Raw genomic sequence first — 22,990 nt, 5'->3', positions numbered from 1 at the left:
TAGGAAAAAAGAAATCAGCAACTTCTGTGTTCAGCTTTAACCCATTTTGCATTAAAAACTCCAATTTTTTTCAATGGATTTGCCTTTTTAAATTGATAAATCAATTCCATATAATAATCTATAAGATTTCAATCCTGGACCTCTTCATACCACTGTACCCATCATTAAATTTATATAGCAGTTTTCTGGGAATTACATCTGAACGTGCCTTATATGCACAAACCATAAGGCCTTATTCTTAGCAGGCAGATCAACGTGTTTTAAATGCTTTAAAGTGTTATCAGTGCATGTAAAGTTCTCCCAAGCAACAACATTTCTATATTTTGTCAATTAATTTGATTTGCCATGAAAACTAGACTTGTGCATCAGATTCATTTTAATCTAGGCCCAAAAGAATCGATACATTCAGGAATTACCCATGGAGTCTCATTCAATGAGTAAGAATCCATTGGTAAATCCAGGGTGAATCGATTCGTTCAAGTGTGGATTAAAAGGAATTTGATTTGTTCGTACCACCTGTGCACAAATCCAGTAAAAACCTGAATTTAGTTTTTTGTTGTTGTATGGGATGTACTTGATGCTTTTCATGCCGGGCTTTTCATGCCCGGCCAAACCGCTTTCAAGAATTCAGAAGTCCTGTTATTACATTACAACCGCAGTGAGACATACAGGTGTAAAAGTGCAGAGATCACGATTTTAACTTGGCTCTATTTAAATACAATACACACACTGGGGATGAAACACAGTGACTTTAAAGCAAAATAAGCAAAGCGATCGGAAAGTACTGCATCAAATTGTTAACAAAACACGTGCCAAAGGGAGCAGCCAAGTGCATGTGCTGGTACCTAGACATGCACAGAGGTGCAGTTAACGCCAGATGAACAAGTGTTTCGGAAAAGTGGTGCTGCATTAACTCTTAAATGCAAAGTGATAGAGCCTTACATGTTATAAATATAAATATGGAAAGGGTGATATTTTAAGAAGTCTGCATTATTGGAAACACTAATAAAATCCTCAAAGGTTTAACTACTCCGACAACTGCAGTACAACACATGCTTGGACCATGGAATCCCACCATCTAGGTGCCAAAGGGGCAAGGGCTGTAAAAAGAGTTAAAGAGAAAGAATGATTTAAGTCCAACATCCAAAATAACAATGGCCAAAGGGGCAAAAGAAACAAGCATGCCATTAATGAATGAATGTTCAGTCAATTGAAACATATTGACCTCGATTTTAGATATTTAATGATCTCTCTATCAGAACGCAAGCATTCAGAGACTACAGAATTTTCCATTGATTATACAGGACTGGTCAGTGCCTCCAATTAAAGCCAGTTTCTGAAGATGCTTCATAGTTGATCTCCTGAACATTCCAAAGCGTCAAACTTCATCAGGCAGAGCATGGATAAGGTAAGACAAGTGAGTAACACTGTGCCAGAGATCGACAGTACTACACATAAATTAGTATAGAAAGCAAGGAAAATAAAGCTAGATGACTTCCATAGAGAGAGAAAGGGGAGTCAAAGAAGGGAGAGAAATTAGAAGACACACTTCGCTGTATAGTAAAATCATCTTTAAGGCAGTATTCTCTATAATTTTAAATACTCTCTCTGGCTACATTCGGAGAAGATATCTTGTGGCATCAGTAGGGCATTGTAACTACACACAGTCACAATACACTTAGACTTGTATAATTACAACATTAATTAATGCAAGAAATTTCCTGTGCATACAAGTCTGTTGTCTCCTTCATATGGTTGACAAATGATAAGGTGAAAAGTCCTTTCTCCTCCATGTGAGCTGTTGGGAGAAACTGAGGGAGAGAACGGGGAACCCTGAGGTAATAAACATGGCTTTGTCTCCCCACTTGTCAAGTATGGCTGCTGCAAGAGCCAATTTTTACCCCCACACTGCCAGAGAATTTATCCTAGTCCTTCCTTCACTCTAAAAAGAAGCTGCAAGACATTGGGGTGGGGAGTGAATAAAACCTTTCCGACCTGCAGACAAGGAAAGCCGTGCGGTGTCTTGCTGGCAGCACCTCACAGAGGTCCTGGAAGCCCAGAGGGCTGCATTCCTTGCTCCACCCACAGAGCAGAGGAGGAGGTGTTGCGCTGCATGCGACTATGGATGCGTCTAAGCCTCAGTAGGTAAAGCACAATGGCAAGTAGGACCACCATAAAACAAACTAAGAACAGGTAGTGGTTGTAAACAAAGGAAGCACCGCGCCAGTGTGGATGGTTGCCACGGAAGTGATCTTGTTGAATGTCCCTGAGGGGAGATAAAAAAAAAAAAATAAGAGGCCAGCAGTTAGGGGAAAAAAAAGTTAACAGAGACATCCCCTTATATCAAGTTGATAAAAGGACTATGAAACAAACAAAAAAACTCCTATAGTATTACCTTAACATCTCAACTCCAAATTGCAAGGAAGTTAATTCCGACTGGCAAAATTGATGTAAACAAACTGATTTGGACACTCTGCTATAGTCTCAGCATGAGCATATTTGCCTTGATATGGACATTCAGATTTGAATTTGCTTCAATTTTGAGATTAGTGACTAACTCTAATTGACCATAAAGACTGGAGACCAAAAAAAATAGAATATACATTTTCACCCATTGTACTTATTTTGAAACACAAATTAACTTTACTTCTTTACTACAATGTTAACAATTACACATCTGAGATGGATTTTTTTTCTTTTACGAGATATGAAATTTAGTATAATACATGGTAACTAACCAGTAATTCTCCAACTATTGTGGTGTGTAACATTACTTTTACCTTAATTTGTCATCATTTCTTTGATCTGTATGCCCACAATACTATACTGAACATGTTAGAGTACTATAAATAAATTACAAAAACACATCCACACTGTATATAAATCAAATAGTGTGATGGCACTTATCTCTATGGATAGTGGTGACAGCCTTCTCCAGGAATATCCCAGATAATATTCTTTACAAAATGGTATGAGAGCAACAAACAAAATGAAGAATACAGCTGCAAATCTACAAACGAAAAGAAACAAGATAGTCTAACACTGTATGGCATCAAATAAAGGCGCAGATAAGGTAGAACTCACCATACTTTATCCTGTGAGTGCTACCTATTTGCGCCTTTATTTTAGGTCATACAGTGTTAAACTATTTTGTTTCTTTTCGTTTGTAGATTTGCAGCTGTATTCTCCATTTTGTTTATGGCTCTCCTATAAATACTCACACTCTGTACTTAAAGTTTCACTCGAGCAATGTGTTGGCAGGACATTTTAAAATACATATCAGTTTTCTCATGTTTTTTGGACTTGACATTGCCTAATGAACGAGTGACAGAATCATTCATTAAAGTGTGAATGTTCAGAAGTTTAAAATAATTTCACATTTTTTGGATAAATAGCCAAATTGAATAAATAGCTCACTAGAGTTTTCCAGTTTGGCTATTTGGCCTAAATACTGAATTCCCAAATACTAAATTCCTAAAAACACTTAAAAAAAAACAAAAAAGTTATTTGCTAAACTGCTCCTCCACAAATGTTCAATATATATTAAATTAAGAGCACTGATCTACCCATTATCTCTGGACAGTTGATGAGTTTTACCATAGTAAATCTTCTTTCATACCTTAGAGGCAGGAATCTAGTCCGATACAAAATGGCTCCCAGCGTCCATTGAACTTCCTTATCATACACTTGCAGTACAGTCTTCAGATTACTGTAATTGGCAGGAAAGGAAAAGCCTGTGTGGAAAACTTCATACATCCATGCAGACTTGAAGCACTGGTATCTATAAGTTAGAGGCAAATAGGAAGAATGTTCTAAGCATGATGGGAGAAGTAGGCCTGTACTAAAAAGAAGGGCTACAAATCAGCACATTTCTTTTAATACAGGATTTTCTGCATTAGTGTAGAAATGTCTGAATATTAAACTAACAAACATTTGCTTTTCTTAAAAGAACACAATAGATTTCAAACTACCGTACTTAAAAAAAAAAAAAAAAAAAAAAATACTCTTACGGTCTATATGGCAAGACAGCGATTGCACAAACATGTGCCAAATGAAAACTCTTCCAAGATTGTTGATTGGTGGCCCAGGCCATTTCTAACCGTTGATCACAAGGTATGCAAAAGCTAATAAAGGAACCACGTTCAAGGCTATAGATTTCCCTTAAAGTATGTTTTCTCAATAAACAGTCCTGTCAACGTCTGTGTGATGAATGTGTCTGCCACAGTTTGCACCCACCTCTAAAACTATAAAGTACGTTGCATTATACCCGGCTTTTGTTGCAGTGCATTTAAAGAGATACAACATGTATTTATTAGGTGAGCCCGTTAAAAATACCACTGTCCCCTACACACAAACATTCAAAACAATGTAGTTTTCTAGTTTTTAGATCATGTTTTATTAGACCCGCTCCCCAGTGCCAGCATCCCATGATTTTCTGCCATGGGGGTTTAGATTTCTGACTGTTTCACTTAGGAACGAGCTGCCAGAGGTGAATGTCCCGGCTGTTAGAAGAGAATGTGAACATTTATAAGTACTCCAAATGTTACTCTTACGGCTGAGTAGAACAGTGAACTTTGCATTAGACTAGTTGGGATGATAATTTTCCAAGGGGATGAATAAATACTACATTAGGATTCTCTGAGGAAAAAGATCCAATTAGTTCTGATTCATGCATCTTATCATTAAAATATGCCCTTTTAGTGCCTTTAAAGGTTTTTACATTCCATACACTCACTTGAGTCTGTGCAGGTCAGCATGGGATGCATATAATCCACGGTCAAATCTCTCCTTCAGCACTAACCACTTGGTAGCGCAGTAATCCTGAAAACATATTGAATATAAGAGACAAATGTTGAAACACATAATGTGCAAACTAAATTCTCTCCATTGCTGGTTATTGGACATCCCTTCGCTTCGTAACATTCTATATAATACATTGGACACATTCTAAACATATCAATACATACCTGTGCAGCCTGTAGAAAGCGTTCAGCTTTGAAGTCTCCACCCATACGCAGAACATCTTCTGTACAGTAGTAAAACTCAGAGAAACCATAAAACTGGCTATTGTGGTAGGGAAGTGGTGGCTGGTAGATTCCATTCAAGGTAGTCTGAGTCTCATTGGACAAGTTCATAAGGGGCTGTATGACCCGACGGCACAGCTGGAAGTCACCTGTGCCACGCACATATAAAGTGTGTGCTCCCTGCTGGATTTTATCAGAGATGTCCAGAGGAAGACAGGGGTCAAGGTATGGAGCATCTGGGGACATACCAAGCTGCTTACCCAGTAGCCTGAGGACATATAGAGGATTGTGAATGCAAGTATGTATACATTTTATCTCAAAGAATGAGTGTTGTATACAAACAGAAGAACAGAGAGTTAAATTGTATGACCTGATGTAATATTTATGAATACATACAAGAATGTGTGTGCAGAGTAACTGGGTGTATCTTGCAATACATTTTGGATTAATAAATCTACATTTTAATTACAAGTGTGAAATAAGTGTATATGCATGCATGAAGGCTCATGTAAATCACATATGCATACTCCACAGCTACTGATTTAGCAGTAAATAGTCAATTTATTTTAATAAGCACAGTTAACAGTGGTGATATTTCTACCGTGCTATTCTGACAAGTTTTATAAATTCTTCTGATTTGGATTCAAATGTGTGACCTGCCACGCCAAACATAAGTCATCAATTGCTTTTACTGAGAGATCCTACATCATACTGACCTGTTCTTTTCCATGGTGCTGGAGAAGAGAAAGGTTTCATACCTCTGACGAGCAGCATTACCTCCAAAACCCAGGAAGGTGGCAACATACACTCTATACACATGTTGTGTTTCGTGGGCATCACAGCCAAGATTGAACTCTGCCAGCAAGTTCTTAGCCATCTCTTCCTGCAAATAGATAAGAAGGTGGGACAGCTGTTGAGCAGGGACTAAAAGATAAAGCCATTGTAAATATGAGTCCGGTCTCCGTGTTTATGGTGCACTACAGTTCATTTGCTATGTTTAGCACAAACACAGAAAACCGAAAAAAGTATCTTATGATTTGGACCGAGGATAAGTGAAGCAGTACTCTTTAACCCCATAAGGACCAATCTTCTGGAATAAAAGGGAATCATGACATGTCACACATGTCATGTGTCCTTAAGGGGTTAAGGAAATAGTCCATCCTAGCAGCAAATATGATGCAAGAGGCTTCATGTGTTTTCGTTCTGTTCATTATAGCCTTTTGGAATTGTGAATAACAAGTAAAGGCTGAATGCAGTTATATTCTATGATTTAATCTAGATACGGTATATCCAATAATTAGCACTCTAGAAGTTATAGGATTACATTTTCCATTATGCTTTGCAAACTACATAGTAACTATTTTCTATTGAAAAAGATTAGGCTACATTTGAGGTTCTAGAAACATCTTACAGGACAAGTAGTAATATAATATGTGGCTGGCTGTAAAGCACATTGAAGGCTTAATCAGGAAAATAAAGCCTTTGGGAACATCTGGTCTCATTATGAGAGAGGCTGTAAATATACAGATACTGACAACCTGGCAGTGAAAGTTTCCCTTTAACCCCTTAAGGCGTCATGATTCCCTTTTATTCCAGAAGTTTGGTCCTTAAGGGGTTAAAGAGTGCTCACTGCATTGCCTTTTTTAAAGAGGTCAATCCTACCTAAACTAAAACATTAAACAGCAAGCTTGTTTTCCCTTTAGCTGGAAAGGAAGGGATCCAATAAAAAATACTCGCAGTTTCAGGAGGCACAAAAAAGGAACAAACTTTTAAACAGCTAAAAAAAAATGTGGAAGTAGCCGTCCAGATTAAAGCATGGTTGGGTTTGATTAAAAAGCACAGAGAGCCACATTTATTAAAAACACTGATATATGAGAAACTCTCTGCAATAGTACCAGTTGCTGTTGAATTCCTTTGTAATAAAAGCTATTGCTAGTAGCTACCCATTATTGCATTATATTACTACTTCTGCTGGGAGCTCATCCTTTCTAAGAGATCACATTCTCTGATTTTACAGTATGTCCCTTTGTTTCTCATACTTTTATCTCTATAATATGCTACAATCTGGTTTTCTAACTTTCCAGAAAGTATGTGTTTAACCTTTTGTGTTCAAACACAATTTAGAGAAATGGGCCACAAATCTGCTACTAATTGTAGGACAACAAAAATCGTACAAAAGTTATGTATATAGTGCTATTTAATTCATTTGTGAACCAGCAGCTTTAACGCTCATGTAGATTTTCCTCCTATAGACACCACACCCAATTAAAACAAGCTAGAGAGTGTATAGTTGTGGAGCGCTTTCATTAACTTACCCTAACTATTTTGGGTTTCAATAGGCTTTTGTCAATGTATATATAAATGGAATAAAATATAGTATAAAACAGTACAACACCCTTGATGTTTATAAAACATGAGCCAATCCACTGACCTATATTGGAGCCCAATACGATGGCTCGGATCCTTATTGCTTCCTGTGCCTTTAAGTTGGCTCATCGCCTAAAAAACAACTCTGGGACTTATTGCTTCAAAGGAACACAGGGAACACAGAGATACAAACAGGATCTAGTGTGTTATCCTTAGGACGGTAGATCCTAAATTTGCAATTTGTAAATAAAAGCTAACTTTCTACATTTTGGATTGGAGAAGTCCCTGGAGTGCGGTTATAGTCACCAGAACAACTACAGCTTAATGTTTACATTACAGCCTAGGAATACCTCTAATGGCCACTCCTCAGACGGCCACTAGAGGTGCTTCCTGGGTCAGTGCTGCACACTGACTTTCAGTGTCTACAAGCACTGTGTGCTCCCCACAGACATGCATTGATTCAATGCATCTCTATGAGGAGGTTCAGATTGGTGCAGCATGGCATTTTGTGGAACTATGGTGAGTAGAAACACCTTTTTAACAGGGGGCAAGGTGTAGAAGGAGTGGAAACCTAAATCACGGCTTAACAAATTTGCTTGGAATCTAGGAGCCAATTTAAAAAAAGTTAGGAGCCAGGTTTTAAAAAAAAAAAAAAAAAAAAATAACAAAGCTTCATTTTAACAACAACAATATAATTCTTAGAGATACACTAAAGTCACCAGAACCACTACAGCGTTATTAAATGATTCTGGTATCTATAGCCTGTCCCTGCAGGCTTTTCAAAGTTTACATTACTGCCTAGTGACACCTAGAGGTGATTCCTAGTCTAGTGCTGCACCTATGTTCAGTGTCTCCACGCTCTGCATGGAGGCGGCGAATGTTCTCCATGGAGATGCATTGATTCCATGTATCTCTTTGAGGAAATGCTAAGTAGTGCATACGCAATAGCCTCCCAATGCTTTCCTATGGCATTGGATGAGATAATCAAGATTGATTATCTCAGAGATGCAGGCGGGAAAGCTGCAGCAAGACCATTACAGGTATTGAAAAATAGGCGAGTAAAAACACTTGTCCCATGTGATCGGAGGGGGCAGATCACCTAAACAAACACACTCACTGACAAAGAGAGAGACACAAATAATTTCTGGTATTTTTTCAATTTAAGTCCACTCAGCCTCCCTTTTCAAGCTCTTCTCACTCTGCTCCCTCGTGCACTGTTTAGTGATGCAGGGGCCAGAGTGACATCATATCCTGGTTCCTGGCATCACAACAGGGTGCGCGAGGGAGCATAGCAAAAAGAGCTTGAAGTTTACAGCTCCCTCGCATGGTGACCTTGGATTTTTAAATCTCTGACCTAAATAGTGAATTATAACTATAGCGTCAGGAATACATGTTTGTATTCCTCACACTATAGTGTTCCATAAAGGCAAAGAAGCAATAAATATCCAAGCCATCATATTGAGCTTCAATATATGTGAGTGGGTTTCCTCACTTTTTATATACATCAAAGTTGGTGTTGTACTGTCACACAGGTGACGCTACACGAGCCACAGCTGTTGGTGGTGACTTAGCCTCCTCCCGGCGCCCCCCAAGCTACACTGGACCTTATGTTGGGCGTGCTCAACTTGACCGGCCGACACCCCTGTTCCTGGACATTAGTCCCCCAGCCCACAATTATGCTGTACTTTCACCCCATCCCACGCCCCAGCGATACCCGACGACCTACTCTGACTTGCCCCCGCCAGGACCCCGCTGTACTTCCCAAGAAGGCGATTTAAGACCCTCTTCACCCAGGTTCCCTTGTGCCACTGACACAACTTGCTAACTAAACTATCCCATGTAAGTGACTGACATATGACTAATGACGAGGAGGAATCTTGACTGCCATGGGGAAAGGCAAAAAGGGGAGCAATTAACAGATAACAGGGGTGTGGGGGGGGGGGGTTGGCGGGAGTGGAGGGACAACCCTGGTAACTATGCAATACCTGGAGGCTATTATTTAACCTATTGTCTCAACTCTCGGCCTGCATGCTGCGGGGGGGGGGGGGGGGGGGGGGGAGGGGGGGAATGTATTGTGTTTTCTGAACATGTACATGTACATGTATATCTGCATTTCAATACCCGGACGTCCCATGTTTAAGCATCAATGTGAAAAATGACATGTCTTATCTGCTATGCCTTTTTCCCACGTGATACACTTGCGCCTTCCCCATCCCGGGTACGCATCTGATGTTAGTTCAGCCAGTCTTCTAGTCCACTAACACCCCCTGTCACACAGGTGACGCTGCACGAGCTACTGCTGGTAGTGGTGGACTGGCCCCTTCCCGACACCCCCCAGGCTATGCTGGACCTACTGATGGACGTTGAGCAAGCTCAACTAGACCGGCCGATACCCCTGTTCCTGGACATTAGCCCCCCAGCCCGCAAACATGCTGTACTCCCACCCCATCCCACACCCCAGCGATACCCGACGATCTACTCTGACTCCTACCGCCCTCACAGAAGACCGTGATATAGGTGAAGCTCGCCCCCTGCCTGGTCCCCACTTTACTCCCCCACCCCAAACAAAAAACGACGTAAGACCCCCTTCACCCAGGCCCCCTGGGACCGCTGACACAACTTGCTAACTGCACTATTCCATATAAGTGACATATGACTACTGACGAGGTGGCGGAGCGCCCGTAGGCTGCCCACGACCCTAATCTACCTCTTCATACGAGAGAGGTATCACCCCAGGTGGTGATGCTTGCCGGACACACCCACTAACCCCGAACATATTCGTGTGAACAAACCCTTCCCGCGGGGAATCGGTAGTTGGACGCTGCTGGACTTGCTCTGGCAGACCCGACTGTCGCTTGCCGCCGTGGTCACACGAAAACACCCTCCTAAGAGGGTTCCTCTGCACCTACATCTAGGTGTAGTTGCCGTCTCTCATCTGAGGCGTACACTCTAACCCCCGTTTACTACTCTCAACTCTAACTGAGGTAACGTCACCTGGGAGGGGAAAGGGAGCTAAGGTGTGACTGACGCCCCCTCCATTCTCTCACGCTCTTCCCTAACTCCTTCTTCTCATTCCCCCCCCCATAAGTTTATTCATTTATTTTTCTCTTCTCCCCGCCCCTTACCCTCTCCCCGCTCCCCCCCCCTGCCCGTGCGGACCACGATGCCGCGGGGAACGGCCGCGGCCTCTCGCCCCCTTGCGACCTACGAGCCCGACCCATACCGAGTTTTATCTTTGAACTGCCACGGTCTCAACATCCCGGAACGTCGGACGCAGCTCCTACGGGACCTCTACGCTAGGCGTATATCTGTAGCCTTCTTACAGGAGACGCACTTCAAGGAGGGTGCAGCCCCAATGCTAAAAAGCAAGCACTACCCCAACGCCGCCTGTAGTAACCACCCCACGGCCCGCAGGGCTGGGGTGGCTGTCCTCCTGGAGGCGAAGCTTCAATTCCGCGAAGCGGACCGTCTATCGGATGCAAATGGCAGATACCTCTTCCTTAAGGGAGATATTCACGATAGACGATACACTTTCGCTACAATCTACGTCCCGAACAACAATCAAGCTCAATACATACGCAAAACCCTCCTTAAGCTCTCTTCCTTCACGGAAGGAACCCTGATTCTAGGCGGCGACTTCAACGTACCGCTATACCCCCTTGCTGACTCGTCTACAGGACACAGCTGCATCACCCAAGGTGCCCTCCGCAACATACTGAAATCCTTACGGAACCTTCGGCTTGTGGATTGCTGGCGTGCACTGCATCCCGATGACAGGGAATACACACACTATTCTACGATCCACAAACGCTACTCGAGAATAGACTATATATTCATGCAACAAGAACGATTGTCGACAATTCAAACGGCGGAGATAGGGGCTGCACAGTGGTCAGACCATGGCCCCGTCACTATGACGATAGATTCCCCAAGGATGCGCCCGACCTCATGGACATGGAGGCTCCAAGATTCGCTACTACTAGACCCGACAATCAGGGAACAGGTGTCCGAGGAACTCAATACATATTTTACGCTCAACACAACGGAGGACCAACTCGCGACCACGATCTGGGAGGCGCATAAAAGCGTTATCCGAGGCACACTAATGCACATCGCTTCCAAAAAGAGGAGGGAATCACAGCGACACATGACCGACCTTCTGGACCGCATATCCACACTCGAGGCACAACATAAGAGATCACAACTCGAGTCGACATACGCGGAATTACTAGAAGCCCGGAGACAACTACAGACGCACATGACGACCTGTCATTATCGTTCATTGCAACGCTCGAAGGCCTTCTTTTACCAGCATGCTAACAAAGGAGGGAGGCTACTGGCCAGGATGCTTAAAGGTCCACAGGGACTAGCCCAGGTCAACAGAATACGGCAAGCTGATGGTACTACTACACAATTCCCGGATAAGATCGCCTCGGAATTTCGGACGTTCTACTCCTCACTGTATAACATTCCGCAACCGACGCAGCCACAGGAGATAGCGGATAGAAACGAAAAAATGCGGAACTATATCGAGACCTATGTGGGGCCGAGATTGCAACGAGGGGAATCGGAGGACTTGGAGATACCGATCACAGAGGCGGAGGTAGCAGGAGCGATCAAAGCAGCTAAAACAGGGCGCGCTCCAGGTCCGGACGGCTTCACCTTAGACTATTATAAGAAATTCCAGCACATCTTAATCCCAAAACTCGCTAATGCATTCAACGCTCTCATCGGAGACGCTCGATTCCACCAGGAATCACTGGCTGCTACCATCACGGTTCTCCCGAAGCCGGGGAAGGATCCCGAACTCTGCAGCAGCTATAGACCTATCTCCCTACTCAATGTAGATATAAAACTGCTGACCAAGATACTGTCCATCAGGATCGGAGGCCTTCTGCCGACATTGGTCCACCCAGACCAGACAGGCTTCATACCCGGGCGTGAGGCCAGAGATAGCACTCTCAGAGTCCAATCCATCCAACATCTGGCGAGACGGTCAAATGATAACCTTCTATTGCTCTCCACGGATGCTGAGAAAGCATTCGACCGGGTAAACTGGTCATTCCTTACGGCTACGCTGCGGGAGATGGGCTTTGGGGAGAACATAATGAAGTGGATAGGTGCGCTGTATCATTGCCCAAGCGCCAAAGTAAGAGTAAACGGTGCACTCACCGAACCCTTTCAGATCCGGAACGGAACGCGGCAGGGATGCCCGCTCTCCCCCATGCTCTTCGCCCTCACCCTTGAACCGTTCCTGGAAGCTGTGCGCAGATCGGATGAGATCCTCGGATTTCCCAACAAGGACATCACCCACAAAGTGGCGGCGTATGCGGACGATCTTTTATTCATCATCAATAAGCCCGAGACCACCCTGCCTCACTTGATGTCGGCATTTGAGTCCTACGGGGAGATATCGGGATTTAAACTGAATATACCTAAATGTGAGGTACTTAACATTTCGGCCTCTCCGGCGCAGGTCGACGCATTGAAGCGCCAATTCCCGTTCAGATGGTGCCCGAACCACATGCAATACCTGGGCATCGCCCTTAATAGGGATCTAGGAGACATGTACCGGACAAACTTCCTACCCTTGCTGCAAAGAATAAGCCGGGATTTACAGGCGTGGTCGTACCCATATATTTCATGGTTCGGCCGCATAGCCATCCTGAAAATGAATATATTGCCCCGGATCCTATACCTCTTCCAAACGATACCTCTAGCCCTACCGACGGCGTACTTTCAATCGCTCCGGACCGCTATGATACGATTTGTGTGGAGCGGAAGACAGGCGAGACTCAGACAGGAGATCCTATGCCTGCCACGAGCGTGGGGTGGAACTGCACTCCCGGACCTTCGCAAATACCATCATGCTACAGTGCTACAACGGATCTTGGAATGGCATACTCATCCAGCACACAAACAATGGATTGAACTAGATAAGAGCCACATGGGGTCGTCTCTTCTCACTACGGTATGGAACTCGAAGAGACCTCCGATGTCGCCCCATGACTGCCCCTCCACAGTGGCACAAACACTAAAAACATGGGACACCATCAGAAAACTACCGCAACTGTCTCCAACGCCGAGCCCGCTGATACAGCTGTCACATAACCCACACATAGGAGGTGGACTACCACCAGCATCCTGGAGTATCCTAGGAGGGGAAGAATCCCTCTCCATCCATAGATTGCTGAATAACACAGGCGTAATACCATTACGGGAATTGATAGACAACGACCAACCGTCCGCAATGCAAATCTTCCGCTACACACAAATTACACATTTTTACCAAACCCTACCACACAGAGAATCTCTACATAGAGACCTGACGTGGTTTGAGACACTCTGTGACCGACGGACCAACCTAGCCAAACCCACGTCCCTCATTTACCAGCATCTCCTTACAGGCCATCTGGAGAACGCGGACACCTTTCGCCGACGCTGGGAACGCATCCTGGGTATATCATTCACCGCGACTCAATGGGAAAAAATCCTGGTCCTGCACCACAAATGCTCCTCTAGCTCCGGCTATCAGGAAACTAATTATAAGCTCCTGTCGTTCTGGTACAGAACGCCCGACAGCCTACACAGGATCTTTCCGGCGGTACCTGACACTTGCTGGAGATGTGGGGAGGGACGTGGAACGATCCTGCATATCTGGTGGGAATGCCCACGCATCACGCCATTCTGGGACGAGATCAAACGGCGAACGGAGGAAATACTGGGGTCTGACGGTGGATTCGATAGAGAGGTGGCTCTACTACACTCTACACCAGACACCATCGGGGTGTATAGAAGATCTATACTCCGACACCTGTTGAACGCCGCCAAGGCTCTGATCCCATTACACTGGAAGCAAGATGTAACCCCGACGATAGGTCTCTGGATGGAAAGGGTGGAGGAGATATATAGGGCGGAATCGATCCACGCTTCATTGATAGGTATGGAGGAGAAGCATACCGAGAGGTGGCGGCCGTGGCTGTCTTACGTGGCGGGGCGGGGTGGGGGGGATGGGCGGGGGCGTGGCCCGTGAAGGGTGCCCCTTTACACCCCCCCCCTCATCCACCTGCGCCCCTGGACGAGTGGCACCTCATTACGCGGAACACCTCGGTCCCACATCCCCTCCCCCCACTCCCACCCCCCCTCCCTTTTTTTTTTCCCTCTTCCTCTCCTTATTCTCTCTCTCTCTTCCCTCCTCTCTCTCTTCCATATCACCTTCTGTTACTGTGCTCTCTTTCCTACACCACTGGCTCTCTTTCCCTGACCCCACGCAATAATTTGTCCCCATTGCCCGTGCACACTAGTTTCACCAACAGTCTACTAGTAGGGTAAGATGGGCTGGGGCCTCAGGTGACATGCGGATGCTCCGCTAAATCATTGCTGCCCTCCACTATAGACTGAACCTACAGATTTCACCGCCCGCACGACAAAATAGGGCCCGCGCGAGGCAATGGGACCCAATAGAAACCCATCATCCCTCAATAATTTATAGGACGACGAGTCTCCTCTCTGACTTATCTCTTCAGGTCAACCTTATCACAGATGTTATAATAGCCCCTATCCGCTTCAAAGATACTCCTCGGCTGTACACGGCCATTATGATGACTGGCGTATCTTGTCCATACACTACACAGTCACTATCTGGCTCACACAGAATTGATAAACCTACCCTTTTGCAACCGATTATAGGATACAGATGTTTGCATATTTACTACATGTACTGTAACGAAGCTAACAATGTTGCTACTGTACTACCTTTTACTTGCTAATATTGTTTTGGTGTTCATCACTTTATATTTATATGGCTGCTCCCACTGTTGCGAGACCTGCGTGTCTCCTATTTTACTATCTTATCGCATTGTTATACGTATCCGATGACACGAATAAAAGCCGTTTGAACACCAAAGTTGGTGTTGTACTAGGTTACACTATATTAATTTATTTAGTTTCATTTATATATACATTGACACAAGCCTAGGGAAACACTACAATGTTCTAGGGTAATTAAAGGAAAGAGCTTCACTGCTAACAATTGTAAATGATTAATTCGGATCCTGTGCAGTCAGATTTGTGCATCCTGTAATGGTTTTGTAAAGTCCTGTAAGTTGAGCAATTTGTGTCTCTCAGTCCTGAGTTCATTTCTCATTACTCTACACAGAGTTCACTATCTTTTTACCTGGTTTGTGTTTTATTTATGGATATTAGTATCATTTCTTACATGGACGTTTGAGTCAAGGTTAGTCAAAAGATATCCCGACAAATCAGTGGTTTACTGATGACCAACAATAGAATCATTGACTTAACACTGAAAAACCTCTCAGAGTTAATATAGCACATGCCTTTGGGAAAGATATGTATCCATCAGAGAACCATCACTATTCAATGGAACTGCATTAGAGAGTGACACTCATCTTCATTGCTTTGGTAAAACAACTCAACACAATGAGCAGAAGTGAATCTTAAAAGTGGGGCAAAGGCCTAAAAGTGAAGCATTGGTTTACAATGGGAATAGCTTAATTTTTCACAATCTTGTCCACTCTTCTATTACAAATACTTTGGTAAAACTCCCTGTAAATTGTTTACCAAATATTGTATTACTACCTGCTATGGAATGGTTTACCTGTAAGATGTAAAATAAAAAAAAAAGTTTCCATGTACTGAACATAAGTAACCAGCATTTTGCAACTAGAACCTGCTAGTGATAGTATATGACCAGAGAAGAGAAAGGGATGTAATGTGAAACCAAACGCAAATAATAGTATTTTAAAATAGTTTCATTCAGTCAATACAAAAGGTCTTAGTTTCCCGAATTAGCATTAACACTCAATAAGAAATCTTCCAATTTGCATAGGCCAATAATTCAGAGAGATCACATAATCAGAGGGTTTTATACATTTAAAATAGGCATATATAGCACATGAATAAGTATTCACTTGCTGTTTTCCTATTCAAACTCTATAATTTCTGTTAACTTCCTGGGTTTGCCCTGGAAGTTCTGTGTTACAGCCCACTAATCTCTGGGGAGAAGTAGTGGTGTGCAGCTCTACCAACTCACACACTTTGCTTCTGTTTGTAAGAAACCTCACCAACTTTGGGTAGGTGTCCACAACTGGAGTTTGACTCTTCTACTTTGCCCCAAAGATCTCTGGACCAGCAGGCTTATACATTTCAGGGCATCTTAAATCAGATTTTATGATCTCCTTTTCTCCCTCACATTACCCAGGAGTCTGAAGCCCTCAGCTTCGGATTATGATTTATTTAATGCATTACTGTTCCAGCCCTAAGAATTAATACAAAACTGTAAATATAATGCCAAGCCCCTTATCTAAATACACGTTGAAGCAGCTGAATGGGTTTTACTATGATTTGGTTAAAAAAAAAAAATAAAAGAACACTTTAGCTTGGAATGAAACAAGCACAAATATAAATGAAAGCATACAAAAGAGCAAATTAAAAAAATAAATAAAATTGTCCTGATAATGACCTGCTGGGAGGAGGCAAAGCTTACACTTTTAGGAACTTCATATGCAATTTGGGTTGATACTCCACCCATGTCCAGGATGCCAGCGGTGCGCTTACGCAAGATGGCCTCTTTGTCATCACTACCGGGGACATTCACCTCCACCACAGCATCATCCTCTGTAGGAGCAGACAGCGTGAGATAGACAGACACATATATAGAACACTCCATACAGAAAGAAGTTACAGAAGGGAATTCAGGAGGGCCTCAGCAAATGTTGAAAACAGCTAATACACAAATTAAAATCCTAGAAAACTGAAAGAGGGAAAAATACAACCAGGGGTAACAGATCTTTGGTGTTTTCAGTAAAAAGTTGTTACAATGACGACTTACAAAAACTAAAATGAGTAGGAAAAAAAAAAACACCAACTTTATGAAGTGAAGATTTTGCTTCTGCAAATGGACTATTTTGGGCTAAATTTTGTAAGTCGGATATCAATTCAGTTGTCAATCAGTAGTGAAAATGCAATCTCTTATCCATAATTAATCCCTTCACACACAATGCCAAGAACATAATGAGTAATCGTGATATCTTCCTCACCATCGTCAATATGATCAAAGCGCCCCAGGACAAAATTGATCCCAATCCAGGCGTACACACCTAAAAATAATTTAACACAGAGTTAAAGTATCTTCACAATGCAGACAAGGCAACATTCAATGAGAATGGTGTAAGCATGATTTTTATGCATGTTGCCATTACTAAAGTCAAATTCATTTTCTGACTATAAGCTTTTCACCATTTGCTATGAACACTCTATGCAAGAACAAGTTATATCTATATGAAAGGGTAGATTAAACGTAAAATGGAAGTACTGTCCTAAGACAGGGATCTGTTGTGTGTGCTGCAGACTATGCTGCCTCAGTACCTTCCTGTTTCCCCGAGATGACCTCTGCGTGGGAGTCAGAGAAGAGAAAGTCATAATGAACTGGGATATCTGTACGTAGATCTTCAAGGATGGCCTCCTGCTGGCTGAAACCAAGAACTACAGTTAGTGCTGACTGTCATAAAGCCGGATACAAAGAGTGTCTTTAATTCCTTGAATGCCAAAGATGGTGGGGGAAAGCATTTTTTCCCAATCAGTCATCCTTTTGGCATTTAAAGGTTTAAACCTTTTGTTCTAAAAGATTCCAATATATTCACTGGAAAATTAAATACTATGGGAAACATAACATAATATACCATTGACTCAAAATTAAATCAACATTAGTTAGTCTATTGCAAGGGCCTTTAGCAGTGAACAGGTTCATACTGTGTATAATGGTTTAACAGTGCATAACATGCACACAGCCTGAATGTCAGTAGAGTTTAGGAGGCATTAGTCACTCTCACCTCTCAGTCAAGATTCGAAGACCCGCAGTGCAAAGTATATACAAGGGGGTTTCTTTGTGCTTTTCTCGGGGAATGTGACCAGCAGCAAAGTTTAGTAAAGGTGAGATGTAGTCACTTGCTTTCTCTGGAGTGTTGGCAAGTTCAGAAATACCTGGTAAAGGAGAGAAACCAGTTGAAACAAGTCCATCAATGATTCTTTTCTTATATAGTTCCCTTGTCCATGGCACTTATGATGGACGTCCTGCCATGGAGATATTAAAAAATGGCTGAAGTAGATATTACAGTATTGCATTAATCAGTAAATATACTACACAAGTTAACTCCTTACACGTGAGCACTGCTTACTAGTTCAAACTTTCCCATAGGAAATCATTGATTCAATGCTTTCCTATGGAGCTTAGGCATCACGTGACTGTATCTCACTTATTTTGACAGCCACTAGGGGGAGGGGGGGGGGGGGGGGGTGGCTTAAACCTGCAATGTAATCATTACAGTTTCTCAAAAGCTGCAATGTTTACATTACAGGGTTAAGACAGAGACACTGCACCCAGACCACTTCATTGAGATTAAGTGGTCTGGGTGACTATAGTGTCCTTTTAAGCCTTTTATTACAACCTAACCACAAATCTGGAACAGTTGGTTTTGTGTGTGGTGCATATTTTGTCATGAGATTATTATATTTATGAAGTCCCAACATACTCTGCAGTCAAGTGCAGCATTAAGTGAACCAATCCTATTCTACTGTGATCTGTACCACTCAATAAAAATGATTTGGGTACAATCTAACAAGAACCATTTGCATCTGTAGTTTGTGTGACAATATGTATTGATCACAAGATTTGTTTTACTGCCTTCATATAAACAGGTAAAAATGGCAAACATTAGCAAAACATGTTCGTTAAAGTGGACCCAAGTAACACTTTATAAAAGAAAGATAAAAATATAGGGAACATGTTTTTGTTTTCTAACAGTCATGCAGAAAAAAAAAACAGGACCCTATAAAGATATGTATGTCACATACATTTCAAAACAGTATTACAAATGCACATACATTTGTTCTTAAGACATACAATAATTTTCATTTACTATTACAGCATTTTCCACCTGACAGAAAACACATTATCTGACACACCCTAGAAGCATACACAGAAACAAAGGGGTTCATTGGAAATCAGACATTAATGTCAACACTTACTTAATTACAAGCCTACAGGCAGGTAATGGATAATGTCAGTTATCACTAGTTTGGAAATTTCGAGGAACCAGCCAGGCAAGGACCTGTCCTCATGAATCACTTTCAACCTGTATGCACATACTAATACCTGCCAGGTTCATGCCCTTTTCCATCAGAATCGGTTACATTTCACACATGCACACTCAGGTCTCCTGTTAATAGTGTCAATCGAATGTTCCTTTATTGTTTTTAATGTCCTTACAAAAATATAATTAACTGTGCCTTGCTAATTAAAACACCCAAAGTAACTGTAAACTTGTTAAAGCATTTTAAGTTTATATAAATGTGTTTTGTTTTTTTGTGTGCATAGTTTGGTACATAAGGCCACAGGATGGCTCTGGGGAGTCGCGGCTCGAGATGCAGGAGCAAAGGTAGGTCTCTGACCCCAGAGCTTTGCCCAAAAATAGCTCACAAACAGCATTGAATACCAGGATGAACTTGTAAACTTGAGTAGCCAACTGCAGGTGGCTATCTGTATCAGCAGGCTCCGGCTGAGCAGCCATCTTGATTGCCAGGCTTCAGGCAAGGCAGGGAGGTGGAATCACTTAGCAACTACATATGTCTGATCTCTCACACTAGCGTTCAGTAATTGTACAAAATAAATCATTGGGATCAATGTTAAATGCCCAATAAGTTCAGAAATAAATTATTTTACAGATTATGTTTTTTTATTATTAGTTTAGGAATAATATGGTGGATATACTTCACTAGTGTTTGTTTTGTTTACTAGTCAATGCTCATGCATGTATGTGTTGTAGCAAATCATATTATATAATTTATCTTTTGCCACTTTATAAGTAGAGTACAGACTCAAATGGCACAGTATGGCAGTGACCTACCAATATGATCACATATTTTAAATGACTGTTATCGGTGTTACCTAGGCATTCACAATGTTTATGGATGACAGTTAAGAGATTAAAACAAGTGTATGTTGTATCTACAAAACACTGGGTGGCAGTGTTTGGAAATAAGAAAAACACTATGAACTATGCAAATCTAGAGAATGTGATCACCACCTATTAATGGTAGGCTTCCAAGTATCCTTGGATCCATCTTTTTAAAGCAATTGAATTCCAATAATTAACTGCTACCAGTGTTATGAGGCAAGAGACGGCATAATAAAATTCAGTGCTCATATTTTTACAAAAGTACTGTAATGCAATATTTTGTAATTTTCATTTTGTAGCAGATTAATGTGTATTGTTTCAAATGACAGATGCAAAAAACAAAATGTACTATAATGTATAACATACCTGATCTAGAAAAAAAAAGATCATGTATTTAAATGTAAAACCCCTCTAGAAACCTGAACAAACTAACATAATATGGAGAACAATTGTAATGATGAAAGAGAAACACAGAGCACTATTCTGCAAAAGAATAGTTCTCCTCTATATAGTCTCTATGGTCTTTCCTGCTTCAGACCAATTGTCAAATTAAAACACTGTCTGACCCAAGATGCATGTGTATGGCTGAAGGATCCAGTCATATCTAGAGGTAGGAACGGGTTTTTCCTCATATTCCTCATATTCATATACTTCATTTAGCAATGAATCAATGTCCTTCCAAAACTTGATGAAAGGATCATTATATTAAAAGATAGGGTTGAGTTGCAGGTTCAGGAGAGTAGGCACTGCCAGGACCAGGTAAGAGGGCAAACCATTGCAAAAACAATTTGACCCAATACCCTGTATTGGCAAGAGATGGCATAATATAATTCAGTGTTTTTTACAAAAGTACTGTAATGCAGTACTGTAGTATTTTGTATTTGTAATTTTCATTATGTAGCAGATTAATATGCATTGTTTCAAATGACAAATGCAAAATAACAATGCAAAAAAACAACAACATGTACTATAATGTATAACAATACCTGATCTAGGAAAAGAAAAAAAAAATCATGTATTTAAATGTAAAAGCCTTGCGAACACTGGTGATTTTACACGAACGCCTGCTTCTTTTCCCGACAAGACAAGAGAGCGCTGTTCGGTAGGATTGTTTGCATGAACAATCACTATCTATGAGCCAGGGGGAACAGTTCGACATTTTGTCCGGTTCTGAACTCCCGAAACTGACTGACCGCTACCACTATTTCTCTGGAACTAATTTGGACAGACGCCGCATGTGCAGTCAGTCAAAACTTTAGCCCAGTGGCGATTCGGCTGTGTTTGTGGGATCTGAGAGCTATTTGGACAACTTGGGAGCTCAGATCCAGGCTATCCGGGGATATAATGCTTGTGGGGGTTCAGATATATATTATGTGTATTTTTTATATTTTATGTTTTACACTTTGTAACTCTAGTGCCTGGGAGATAATTAGTTTAAGCAAAGTACACAAAATTATCTCCCAGACACAGAGACTACGGGGCGTGTTGTGGGAGTGTTTGGTGCGTGTTTTACTATGCTTTTGCTTGAGACCCCATGCTGGGTGTCTGTGTATATAAGTGAGCTATTTGACCGGAATAAAACATTCCAGGTGTACCCTTCATCAAGTCTCGACTGATGTTTGGGTATGTGAACGACGAACCAACTGATTTATTCTCACGACCGGCTTGGATTTCGGGAGAGAGAACAAACTAGCGTACTATGCGAATAGGCTATAATCACTAAGCCTCTAGCAATTCGGGAGTGTGTGAACGAACGTACTTCACGAAAGTACAGGAGGTTCGTTACAAAAATCCACAGAAACAGTGTCTTTTACCCAATATCAGTGAAGTTTGTTTTTTTTTTTAAGTTTTTTTTTAGCAAGCTGGCCTTACTATAGCCAAGTGGTTCCCAAACTGTGTGCCGCGGCGCAAGGGGAGCCGCAAGATATTTTTCTGGTGCTATGATCATAGCACTGGGAAATGTGCCTCCCTCTCCCCTGACAACTTTGCTGCAGCCGGCAGGGGAGGGAGGGAGGGAGAGAGGACCCGGGGGAGCTCCAACCTGCAGCTCCGCTGGGATCTCCTCTGTTACCACAACTTGGGGCGCCTTGGAAAAATATTGAAATATTAAGGGCGCCTTGAACCTAAAAGGTTTGTGAACCACTGTTATAGCCACAACAAAACATTGAACAAAAAATAAAATCCTACTTTACTCTGGAGACTAACTAACATAGAACACTCTATGCTACTGGGTAGCTAAGCAGAGCCCAATAGTTTAATAAACAACAAAATAAAACACTTGCAAAATACCTTTTCTTGCTATACAGGTTTAGCAGTCTCTGCCTCTCAGGCTCACAGCGTCTCTGTCTCCGCCCCGGCTCTTCACATGAGAGACTGATTCCCCTCTGCATTGGGTTTATGTTGCTCCCTAAATAGTGTTTTAGAGCAGCCTGATTTTTTTTTTTTAACCCAGTCTAGTCAGGGAACACTGAAAGTGCCATTCTGAGACTAATATAGCAGTGTTCCCTCACACTGCCAGAACAGATTGATTTTTCCTACAAAACATTTTATTAAAAATAACCCCCCCCACAAAAATTAGACAAACAAATAGTTACTTTAAAAAAAAAAAAAATAATAATAATT

At 42.1% G+C, this 22,990-nt stretch overlaps 1 protein-coding gene across 2 annotated transcripts in view; it reads right to left on the bottom strand.

Moving 5' to 3' along the window:
• Positions 1–735: 735 nt before the first annotated feature.
• The window catches only part of ENTPD4 (ectonucleoside triphosphate diphosphohydrolase 4), a 29,116-nt gene continuing 6,861 nt past the window's right edge, over positions 736–22,990 (bottom strand). The window contains exons 5-13 of one of the 2 annotated variants that reach the window (XM_063448509.1): positions 18,245–18,395; positions 17,781–17,884; positions 17,453–17,512; positions 16,900–17,030; positions 5,741–5,907; positions 4,968–5,292; positions 4,736–4,821; positions 3,620–3,781; positions 736–2,266 (exon numbers count right to left, since the gene is read on the bottom strand). In XM_063448509.1, the coding sequence (XP_063304579.1) occupies positions 2,038–2,266; positions 3,620–3,781; positions 4,736–4,821; positions 4,968–5,292; positions 5,741–5,907; positions 16,900–17,030; positions 17,453–17,512; positions 17,781–17,884; positions 18,245–18,395 (1,415 nt within the window). In that variant the 3' untranslated portion in view covers positions 736–2,037. Of the gene's footprint in view, positions 2,267–3,619; positions 3,782–4,735; positions 4,822–4,967; positions 5,293–5,740; positions 5,908–16,875; positions 17,031–17,452; positions 17,513–17,780; positions 17,885–18,244; positions 18,396–22,990 lie in introns of both variants that reach the window. The other variant, XM_063448508.1, reaches the window with a different exon arrangement.

This window comes from Pelobates fuscus, chromosome 3 (assembly GCF_036172605.1).
Source record: "Pelobates fuscus isolate aPelFus1 chromosome 3, aPelFus1.pri, whole genome shotgun sequence".
NCBI lineage: Eukaryota > Metazoa > Chordata > Amphibia > Anura > Pelobatidae > Pelobates > Pelobates fuscus.
Note: the sequence above shows the minus strand (reverse complement) of the source record. Positions and strands in the feature narration are given on the sequence as shown.